An 11,613-nucleotide genomic window follows, 5' to 3' on the forward strand; every position below is an offset into this window, starting at 1 on the left:
CCAGATGGGATGGAGTATCTCTGCAGAATGCTGTGGTAGCCTTGCTGGTTAAGTGTGCCTTTTAATTTTAAATAAATCACAGACAGTATCACCAGCAAAGCACCCCCACACCATCACACCTCCTCCTCCATGCTTCATGGTGGGAACCACACACCTCCTCCTCCATGCTTCACGGTGGGAACCACACACCTCCTCCTCCATGCTTCACGGTGGGAACCACACACCTCCTCCTCCATGCTTCACGGTGGGAACCACACACCTCCTCCTCCATGCTTCACGGTGGGAACCACACATGCAGAGATCACCTACTCTGCGTCTCACAAAGACACGATGGTTGGAACCAAAAATCTAAAATTTGGACTCATCAGACCAAAGGACAGATTTCCACCGATCTAATGTCCATTACTTGTGGTTCTTGCCCCAAGCAAGTCTCTTCTTATTGGTGTCCTTTAGTAGTGGTTTATTTGCAGCAATTCAAACATAGAGGCCTGATTTCACGCATCTCCTCTGAACAGTTGATGTTGAGTTGTGTCTGTTACATGAACTCTGTGAAGCATTTATTTGTGGCTGTAATTTCTGAGGCTGGTAACTCTAATGAACTTGATACTGGGACTTCCTTTCCTGTGATGGTCCTCATGAGAGCCAGTTTCATCATAGATTGATGGTTTTTGTGACTGCGCTTGAAGAAATGTTCCAAGTTCTTGAGATTTTCCGCATTGACTGACCTTCATGTCTTAAAGTAATGATGAACTGTTGTTTTTCTTTGGTTATTTGAGCTGTTTTTGCCATAATATAAACTTGGTATTTTACCAAATAGGGCTATCTTCTGTATACCACCCCTACCTTGTCACAGCACAACTGATTGGCTCAAACGCAAATTAAGAAGATTAAGAAGGAAAGAAATTCCACAAATCAACTTTTAAGAAGGCACACGTGTTAATTGAAATGCATTCCAGGTGACTACCTCATGAAGCTGGTTGAGAGAATGCCAAGAGTGTGCAAAGCAGTCATCAAGGCAAAGGGTGACTACTTTGAAGAATCTGTTTTGTTTAAAAACTTTTTTGGGGTTACGACACGATTCCATATGTGTTATTTCATAGTTTTGACGTCTTCGCTATTATTCTACAATGTAGAAAATAGTAAAAAATAAAGAAAAGTCCTGGAATGAGCAGGTTTTCTAAAACTTTTGACCGGTAGTGTGTATACACACACACACACACACACACACTCACTACACACACACACCTCCTCCCCTATTATCCGTCTCTAGTGGTACAGTCCTGTTTGGTCTGATGGATGGTTGTAATAGAGACATTGTAAAGTTTTAAATAATCGTTTCACCTCTTCTCTCTTAGTTGGTTGTGGATTGGTTAGAGAGTATCGCCAAAGATGAAATCGGGGACTTCTCCGACAACATTGAATACTACGCCAAGTCTGTCTACTGGTAAGTAGCTGGAGTCATTTGAGAGAGACGAGCACTTGTGTGTCGTTAGGAAGACCATGTGCCTTGGCTAATATTCTGTTTGACTTTCAGGGAGAATACCCTTCATGCTCTGAAACTGAGAAGAAACACATCCAGCACAGGCTTCAATGTTCCCCTGGTTACTGAGCTGGTAAGAGGGGCTTTTAGGACTGTTCTTCACAGGCTTCAATGTTCCCCTGGTTACTGAGCTGGTAAGAGGGGCTTTTAGGCCTGTTCTTCACAGGCTTCAATGTTGCCCTGGTTACTGAACTGGTAAGAGGGACTTTTAGGCCGGTTCTTCACAGGCTTCAATGTTGCCCTGGTTACTGAGCTGGTAAGAGGGACTTTTAGGCCTGCTCTTCACAGCCTTTTATGTTCCCCTGGTTACTGAGCTGGTAAGAGGGACTTTTAGGCCTGCTCTTCACAGGCTTCAATGTTCCCCTGGTTACTGAACTGGTAAGAGGGACTTTTAGGCCCCATCTTCACAATCTAGCTCTCTCTTTTTTTCTCTCTCTCTTTTTTCTCTCTCTCTCTTCTCTCTCTCTCTCTCTCTCTTTTTTCTCTCTCTCTCTCTCCTACATACACATGCTCTGATGCCATGATAGGGAATACGTTGTTTTACTTAGACCATAAAGTAACTCTGTGTGTCTGTAGGACCCTGACGCCCCCATCAGACAGAGACGTCCCCTGGCAGACCTGGACAGAGAGGATGATGCCAGACTGCTGAAGTACCTCTTCACCCTCCTCAGAGCGGGCATGACTGACGAGGTGAGAAACAGGAGACACTCTCAAATGGCACCATTTGTTCCCTGTTCCCTCTGCACTGTTATTGACCAGGGCTCATAGTTCTCTGGTCACAAAAGTAGTGCAGTGTATAGGTAATAGGGTGGCGTTTTGAGACCGGTCTCAGTACAGCGCCACCTGGTGGATGGGAGGGTTACACTGAACTGGTTTCTAGTCACAGTGACGTGTGGTTGTGTGTAGGCCCAGAGGCTGTGTAAGCGCTGTGGCCAGGCATGGAGAGCTGCTACTCTGGAGGGATGGAAGCTGTACCACGACCCCAACATCAACGGAGGTCAGTTCTCCACCGTACACTCTCACCAACAGATGTATAACACCAAGTGGAGGTCGTGACCTTTTTGTCAGCCGGTGATTGTCATGTAAATAACTGTCTGTCTCACGGTAATTGACCTTTTTTAATGAACATAAACACGTTTAGCATCTCATGACCAGCAGGTTTGGGAGGCTACTAATGACCAGCAGGTTTGGGAGGCTACTAATGACCAGCAGGTTTGGGAGGCTACTAATGACCAGCAGGTTTGGGAGGCTACTAATGCCCAGCAGGTTTGGGAGGCTACTAATGCCCAGCAGGTTTGGGAGGCTACTAATGCCCAGCAGGTTTGGGAGGCTACTAATGCCCAGCAGGTTTGGGAGGCTACTAATGACCAGCAGGTTTGGGAGGCTACTCATGACCTGCAGGTTTGGGAGGCTACTAATGACCTGCAGGTTTGGGAGGCTACTCATGACCGGCAGGTTTGGTAGGCTACTCATGACCGGCAGGTTTGGTAGGCTACTCATGACCGGCAGGTTTGGTAGGCTACTCATGACCGGCAGGTTTGGTAGGCTACTCATGACCGGCAGGTTTGGTAGGCTACTCATGACCGGCAGGTTTGGTAGGCTACTCATGACCGGCAGGTTTGGTAGACTACTCATGACCGGTAGGCTACTCGCGACCGGCATCATCAGAGCTTAGAGAAGTTTAGTTACCGTGACTAAACGGTCACGTTGGAATTTGACTGCGGTCATGACTCGTGACCGCCGGTGTGACGGTAATTGGATCACCATAACAACCCACACGTCCCTATGAACGGTCTGTAATGGAGCTGAGGTGTGTCCAGGCGGTGCAGAGCTGCTACCGGTGGAGGGGAACCCTCAGCGCTGTGTGTGGAAGGTCTGCTGCTGGAGGATGGCTGATAGTGAACACTTCAGCAGATATGAGAGAGCCATCTACGCTGTTCTGAGTGGGAACCTCAAACGGGTATGTTGGGTGTTATCTCCCTAAGACTCCTCTCCTCTCCTCTCCTCTCCTCTCCTCTCCTCTCCTCTCCTCTCCTCTCCTCTCCTCTCCTCTCCTCTCCTCTCCTCTCCTCTCCTCTCCTCTCCTCTCCTCTCGTCTCGTCTCCGTAGCACTTGTATGTGTTAGGTGGAGGAGGATGTCAGGGGGAGGGGGATGTCAGGGGGAGGGGGATGTCAGGGGGAGGGGGATGTGGGGGGTCAGGGGGAGGAGGATGTGGGGGGTCAGGGGAGGAAGAGGATGTGGGGGGTCAGGGGGAGGAAGAGGATTGGGGGGATCAGGGGGAGGAAGAGGATTGGGGGGATCAGGGGGAGGAAGAGGATTGGGGGGGTCAGGGGGAGGAAGAGGATTTGTGGGGGGGGGGGGTCAGGGTTCTGGTAGACTCTGTCTCTCCCCTCTAGCTGGACTACAGTAGAGTGGTTGTAGTGATTTGTCTCTGTCTCCCTCTAGCTGCTCCCAGTGTGTGAGTCGTGGGAGGACAGTGTGTGGGCCTACTTCAGGGTCCTGGTAGACTCTCTGGTGGAACAGGAGGTCCGGTCCTCAGGGATGGGCAGCGAGGAGCTGGAGGAGCTGCCACGAGAGTACCTGGAGGCCAAGTAAGATCCCCAGCCTCTAGTAGAGAATACCTGGAGGCCAAGTAAGATCCCCAGCCTCTAGTAGAGAATACCTGGAGGCCAAGTAAGATCCCCAGCCTCTAGTAGAGAATACCTGGAGGCCAAGTAAGATCCCCAGCCTCTAGTAGAGAATACCTGGAGGCCAAGTAAGATCCCCAGCCTCTAGTGGAGAATACCTGGAGGCCAGGTAAAATCCCCAGACTCTAGTGGAGAATACCTGGAGGCCAGGTAAGATCCCCAGCCTCTAGTGGAGAATACCTGGAGGCCAAGTAAAATCCCCAGCCTCTAGTGGAGAATACTTGGAGGCCAAGTAAAATCCCCAGCCTCTAGTGGAGAATACCTGGAGGCCAGGTAAAATCCCCAGCCTCTAGTGGAGAATACCTGGAGGCCAGGTAAGATCCCCAGCCTCTAGTGGAGAATACCTGGAGGCCAGGTAAAATCCCCAGCCTCTAGTGGAGAATACCCGGAGGCCAGGTAAAATCCCCAGCCTCTAGTGGAGAATACCTGGAGGCCAGGTAAAATCCCCAGCCTCTAGTGGAGAATACCTGGAGGCCAAGTAAGATCCCCAGCCTCTAGTAGAGAATACCTGGAGGCCAAGTAAAATCCCCAGCCTCTAGTAGAGAACACCTGGAGGCCAGGTAAGATCCCCAGCCTCTAGTAGAGAATACCTGGAGGCCAGGTAAAATCCCCAGCCTCTAGTGGAGGGCTGAGGATCAGGAATCTAACCTTCCTATTTCTAAATGTAAATTGTGCTGTCTCCCTTTTCTCTCCAGCTGGACACTAGAGAAGGTGTTTGAGGAGCTGCTGGCAACAGAGTCAAAGGTCAAGCATCTGTTTTTCTGCTCTGTCAAACTAGCTGTGTGTCTACATCATACCAGTCTACTAGCTATCTACATCACAGCAGTCTACTAGCTGTCTACTAGCTATCTACATCGTACCAGTCTACTAGCTATCTACATCGTACCAGTCTACTAGCTATCTACATCGTACCAGTCTACATCACACCAGTCTACTAGCTATCTACATCGTAGCAGTCTACTAGCTATCTACATCGCAGCAGTCTACTAGCTATCTACATCGTAGCATTCTACTAGCTATCTACATCGCACCAGTCTACTAGCTATCTACATCGCACCAGTCTACTAGCTATCTACATCGTAGCAGTCTACTAGCTATCTACATCGTAGCAGTCTACTAGCTATCTACATCGTAGCAGTCTACTAGCTATCTACATCGTAGCAGTCTACTAGCTATCTACATCGTAGCAGTCTACTAGCTATCTACATCGTAGCAGTCTACTAGCTATCTACATCGTAGCAGTCTACTAGCTATCTACATCGTAGCAGTCTACTAGCTATCTACATCGTAGCAGTCTACTAGCTATCTACATCGTACCAGTCTACTAGCTATCTACATCGTAGAAGTCTACTAGCTATCTACATCGCACCAGTGTACTAGCTATCTACATCGTACCAGTCTACTAGCTATCTACATCATACCAGTCTACATTATACCAGTCTACTAGCTATCTACATCGTACCAGTCTACATCACACCAGTCTACTAGCTATCTACATCGTAGCAGTCTACTAGCTATCTACATCGTACCATTCTACTAGCTATCTACATCGTACCATTCTACTAGCTATCTACATCGTAGCAGTCTACTAGCTATCTACATCGTAGCAGTCTACTAGCTATCTACATCGTACCAGTCTACTAGCTATCTACATCGTAGCAGTCTACTAGCTATCTACATCGTAGCAGTCTACTAGCTATCTACATCGTAGCAGTCTACTAGCTATCTACATCGTAGCAGTCTACTAGCTATCTACATCGTACCGGTTTTAGGGATTCCCATAGTCCTGTGAAAGATGCTGAATGTCTCCTTCCCTCTTCTTCACAGAAAGTCCTGGAAGAGACGAAAGAACACTACCACATTATCCAGAAGTTAGTTATCCTGGGTGACCTGGACGGTGAGTCTGATATTAACCTTTAACTAGCTGTCTAGTGTTTCCTGGGTGACGGCTAGTCTGTTATTAATCTTTAACTAGCTGTCTAGTGTTTCCTTGGTGACGGTGAGTCTGATATTAATTATCGGGTTCTACCATGACATCGGGTTCTACCATGACATCGGGTTCTACCATGACATCGGGTTCTACCATGACATCGGGTTCTACCATGACATCGGGTTCTACCATGACATCGGGTTCTACCATGACATCGGGTTCTATCATGACATCGGGTTCTATCATGACATCGGGTTCTATCATGACATCAGGTTCTATGAGCAAATGCCTGTTTGAGATACAAATTTGAGTTTTAATTTTTTATTCAGGTTTTGGCTAGAAATAAGTATCGGATGAGTCAACAACATGATTTATTATGAGTTAACAGAATATAACTTTTAAAAGTGAGATTTTCACTGGACTGTGACTTTAAGTCCATGGCCATGTCAGTGTCAGCCTATGGAATGACCGTACAGTCAGACAAAAGTCACGATGGAGTCAGTCACTCTCCAGGGTGACTTTGTGGTTCTGGTTAATGCAGGTACATGAGGTAGTCAGTCACTCTCCAGAGTGACTTTGTGGTTCTGGTCACTAGTCAGTCACTCTCCAGGGTGACTTTGTGGTTCTGATTAATGCAGGTACATGAGGTAGTCAGTCACTCTCCAGGGTGACTTTGTGGTTCTGGTCACCAGGTACATGAGGTAGTCAGTCACTCTCCAGGGTGACTTTGTGGTTCTGGTCACTAGTCAGTCACTCTCCAGAGTGACTTTGTGGTTCTGGTCACCAGGTACATGAGGTAGTCAGTCACTATCCAGAGTGACTTTGTGGTTCTGGTCACTTGTCAGTCACTCTCCAGGGTGACTTTGTGGTTCTGATTAATGCAGGTACATGAGGTAGTCAGTCACTCTCCAGGGTGACTTTGTGGTTCTGATTAATGCAGGTACATGAGGTAGTCAGTCACTATCCAGAGTGACTTTGTGGTTCTTGGTCACCAGGTACATGAGGTAGTCAGTCACTCTCCAGGGTGACTTTGTGGTTCTGGTCACTAGTCAGTCACTCTCCAGAGTGACTTTGTGGTTCTGGTCACCAGGTATGTTACTGCTGTGTGAAAGAGTATAAAACAGTGTTTTGTGTGTTCAGGTCTGTTGGAGGAGTTCAGTAACTGGTTGACCAGGAGTCCTGCTCTGCCCTCTCACCTGCTGCGCTTCATGACACACCTGGTGTTGTTCTACCGTAGTCTGGGCATGCAGCTCAAGGTACAGTAGTACACACACACACACACACACACACACCTGGTGTTGTTCTCCCTCAGCCTGGGCATGTAGGTACAGTAGTAAACACACACAGAGAGATAAACACTTCTGTTGTTATACACCTATATAAACATCAACCATTCCTCACACAATCCACATATCTCTCCACTCATGTCTAATCCGGCCACTCATGTGTCTCCCCCACCCCACCCAATCAGGAGGAGGTATCAGTGGATGTCCTGAAGGCCTACATCTCTCTGTTGATGAGGGAGAAGCACGTTGATCTGATAGCCTTCTATGTCAGTCACCTGCCGCCAGACCTGGCCACCGCCCAGTACGCTCTCTTCCTGGAGGAGGTCACCGAGGCTGAGCAGAGACAACGCTGTCTGGAGCTGGCCAGGGAGGCAGGTCAGTATCTCACACCGAGGCTGCTGGGATGGGAGGGGGGTGGGGGTCAAACTCATTTTCCCCGCCGGGCCACATTTGGTCTTCACGGAGGACCGCACTTACAATGTGTTAGATTTCCTCGACATTTTCTAAAAATAATTCCAGAAGTGATGGATGTACCAGGACTATTCTCCCTGTTGGGATAATTTATGGTTCGAAGACTTGTACACCAGTTTCAAACAGCTGTAAATACTAGATTTGTTGGTTATTGATCATATATTTCAGTGGTTTAGATCGTACAATGATTCTCTACAGTGTACTTGCTTATTTTGTCATATAAACTGAAATTAGGCGAACGATTTGAATTTTAGCAACCAGGAAATGGTGGAGCATATTGCACATTTTACAGGTACAGGTGTCTAACTGTCCTGTTGTGGTCAGGATGTGACAGCAGTCTATTACAGGTGTCTAACTGTCCTGTTGTGGTCAGGATGTGACAGCAGTCTGTTCCAGGTACAGGTGTCTAACTGTCCTGTCCTTTCCAGGTCTGGACGTGGCAGCGGTCACTAAGATGGTGGTGGAGAACATCAGAGAGAGAGACACTGAGGAGTTTGCTCATCATGACCTCACCCCTGCACTGGACACTGGCACCTCAGCGGTATGAAACACACACACACACACACACACACACACACACACTGGACACCGTCACCTCAGCTGCATGAAACACACACACACTGGACACCGTCACCTCAGCTGCATGAAACACACACACACACACACACACACACACACACTGGACACCGTCACCTCAGCTGCATGAAAGACACACACACAAACACACACTGGACACCGTCACCTCAGCTGCATGAAACACACATACACACACCATGTGGTCATGTTAACCCTGTAACCCCCCCCCCCCCAGGAGGACCAGAGGAAGATCGATGTGATTGATTGGCTGGTGTTTGACCCTGCCCAGAGAGCTGAGGCCCTCAAACAGAGCAACGCCATCATGAGGAAGTTCCTGGGTACGTTACACACAAGGTTTTGAAACAGATCAATGCTTCCTGTGTGAGATGGTTGTTCTCCTCATACTACTAACACATCAACCATGTTGTTGATCCATTGTTCTCCTCGTACTACTAACACATCAACCATGTTGTTGATCCATTGTTCTCCTCATACTACTAACACATCAACCATGTTGTTGATCCATTGTTCTCCTCATACTACTAACACATCAACCATGTTGTTGATCCATTGTTCTCCTCATACTACTAACACATCAACCATGTTGTTGATCCATTGTTCTCTCATACTACTAACACATCAACCATGTTGTTGATCCATTGTTCTCCTCATACTACTAACACATCAACCATGTTGTTGATCCATTGTTCTCCTCATACTACTAACACATCAACCATGTTGTTGATCCATTGTTCTCCTCATACTACTAACACATCAACCATGTTGTTGATCCATTGTTCTCTCATACTACTAACACATCAACCATGTTGTTGATCCATTGTTCTCTCTCTCCTCTCTGTCATCTCCTCCAGCCTGTAAGAAACACCATGCAGCTAAGGTGGTGTTCGGTAAGGTCCCCGAGGACTCCATGAGGGAGATCTACCGCCAGTGGGAGGAGCTAGGCCTGGACACGCCCCTTCCCGCGGAGGATGAGAACGCCATCAGGGAACACCTGTGCGTCCGCGCTTACCTGGTGAGGGAGGGACAAGCTCTCGCAGCGCTGTGATTGGCTCGACTGTTTATTTAATGTTTTTAGAGAAGTCTCCTGTAGTTGTTATAAGTGGTGTCTCTCTCTCTCTCTTCCCTCCCCAGGAAGCTCATGAGGCGTTTAATGAGTGGTTCCATCACATGAACTCCCCCCCTCAGAAGCCCAGCCTGCCGGCTCAGGCCAAGTTCACTGAGAAGGTGGCCTACGAGATGAAGGAGAACGAGTACCAGGTACCCAATACACCCTATATAGTACACTATAGGGTTACCCAATACACCCTATATAGTACACTATAGGGTTACCCAATACACCCTATATAATACACTATAGGGTTACCCAATACACCCTATTCCCTATATAGTACACTATAGGGTTACCCAATACACCCTATTCCCTATATAGTGCACTATAGGGTTACTCAATACACCCTATTCCCTATATAGTACACTATAGGGTTACCCAATAGACCCTATTCCCTATATAGTACACTATAGGGTTACCCAATAGACCCTATTCCCTATATAATACACTATAGGGTTACTCAATACACCCTATTCCCTATATAGTGCACTATAGGGTTACCCAATACACCCTATTCCCTATATAGTGCACTATAGGGTTACCCAATACACCCTATTCCCTATATAGTGCACTATAGGGTTACCCTATTCCCTATATAGTGCACTATAGGGTTACCCAATACACCCTATTCCCTATATAGTGCACTATAGGGTTACTCAATACACCCTATTCCCTATATAGTGCACTATAGGGTTACCCAATACACCCTATTCCCTATATAGTGCACTATAGGGTTACCCAATACACCCTATTCCCTATATAGTGCACTATAGGGTTACCCAATACACCCTATTCCCTATATAGTACACTATAGGGTTACCCAATACACGCTATTCCCTATATAGTGCACTACAGGGTTACCCAATCCACCCTATTCCCTATATAGTGCACTATAGGGACATGGTTAAAACTAGTGCACTCTATTGGAGGCCCAGGTCAAATTGAGTTTACTATGTAGGGCATCGGGTACCAGGTATACAGTACACTCTGATCCTAGATCAGTCTGTGTGTTATGGGTGAACTGGTGATGAGTTTAATTTGTTTTAGTGTAGCTGTTCCTGGATCAGATGAAGAACTCTAAAAAGGTGTGACCTTCTTCTTCTGTAGCTGGAACATGACAGCTGGACCGGCCGTCTGGAGGCTCTGACTGAAGACGTGAAGGAGAGGATCTACAACGTCCTGCTGTTTGTGGACGGGGGCTGGATGGTCGACGTCAGAGAGGTCTGTCTGTTAATGTTGGTATGAGGGGCTCAGCGCTAGGTTAGCATGTCAGCCTGTATTTAGAGCTCTCTGTCTCCAGGACTACTGTGTTCTTTCTAGGTACAGGTTACTTCTACCACTGAATGGTCGACGTCAGAGAGGTCTGTCTGTATATCTGACTATTACTGGTGGTAATTGACAGTTGGTGGTATGAGGGGCTCAGCGCTAGGTTAGCATGTCAGCCTGTATTAGCGCTCTCTGTCTCCAGTACTACTGTGTTCTTTCTAGGTACAGGTTACATCTACCACTGTCGTTCTATTCCAGGATATGGAGGAGGACCCAGAGAGAGGCCACCAGATGGTGCTGCTTCGTAGACTCTGTCTGCCCATGATGTCCTTCCTGTTGCAGACAGTACTGCAGAGAACACAACGTCACCAGGAGAGTCTCAGACTGGCTGATATCATCGCCTCAGACCAACACCGTCTCTACGAGGTCTGTACTGTAGTTTAGAAATTATATTTCCATGGTCTGACCTGGGGTCTGGTCTGGGGTCTGGTCTGGGGTCTGGTCTGGGGTCTGACCTGGGGTCTGACCTGGGGTCTAGGCTCTGACCTGGGGTCTGGTCTGGGGTCTGGTCTGGGCTCTGGTCTGGGGTCTGGTCTGGGGTCTGACCTGGGCTCTGGTCTGGGCTCTGGTCTGGGCTCTGACCTGGGCTCTGACCTGGGCTCTGGTCTGGGGTCTGACCTGGGCTCTGACCTGGGGTCTGGTCTGACCTGGGGTCTGGTCTGGGCTC

At 47.9% G+C, this 11,613-nt stretch overlaps 1 protein-coding gene across 1 annotated transcript in view; it reads left to right on the plus strand.

The window, feature by feature from the left end:
* Positions 1-11,613, plus strand: part of LOC109885851 (nuclear pore complex protein Nup107-like) — a 35,954-nt gene that overhangs the window by 11,076 nt on the left and 13,265 nt on the right. Inside the window, exons 10-25 of the mRNA XM_031815666.1 lie at positions 1,356-1,444; positions 1,535-1,613; positions 2,117-2,230; positions 2,447-2,537; positions 3,361-3,500; positions 3,987-4,132; positions 4,924-4,972; positions 6,056-6,125; positions 7,299-7,414; positions 7,630-7,819; positions 8,344-8,456; positions 8,727-8,829; positions 9,364-9,524; positions 9,644-9,769; positions 10,728-10,841; positions 11,145-11,312. Of these exons, the coding sequence (XP_031671526.1) occupies positions 1,356-1,444; positions 1,535-1,613; positions 2,117-2,230; positions 2,447-2,537; positions 3,361-3,500; positions 3,987-4,132; positions 4,924-4,972; positions 6,056-6,125; positions 7,299-7,414; positions 7,630-7,819; positions 8,344-8,456; positions 8,727-8,829; positions 9,364-9,524; positions 9,644-9,769; positions 10,728-10,841; positions 11,145-11,312 (1,869 nt within the window). The remainder of the gene's footprint in view (positions 1-1,355; positions 1,445-1,534; positions 1,614-2,116; positions 2,231-2,446; positions 2,538-3,360; positions 3,501-3,986; positions 4,133-4,923; positions 4,973-6,055; positions 6,126-7,298; positions 7,415-7,629; positions 7,820-8,343; positions 8,457-8,726; positions 8,830-9,363; positions 9,525-9,643; positions 9,770-10,727; positions 10,842-11,144; positions 11,313-11,613) is intronic.

This window comes from Oncorhynchus kisutch, unplaced genomic scaffold (genome assembly GCF_002021735.2).
Source record: "Oncorhynchus kisutch isolate 150728-3 unplaced genomic scaffold, Okis_V2 Okis09a-Okis19a_hom, whole genome shotgun sequence".
In the NCBI taxonomy this organism is placed as follows: domain Eukaryota; kingdom Metazoa; phylum Chordata; class Actinopteri; order Salmoniformes; family Salmonidae; genus Oncorhynchus; species Oncorhynchus kisutch.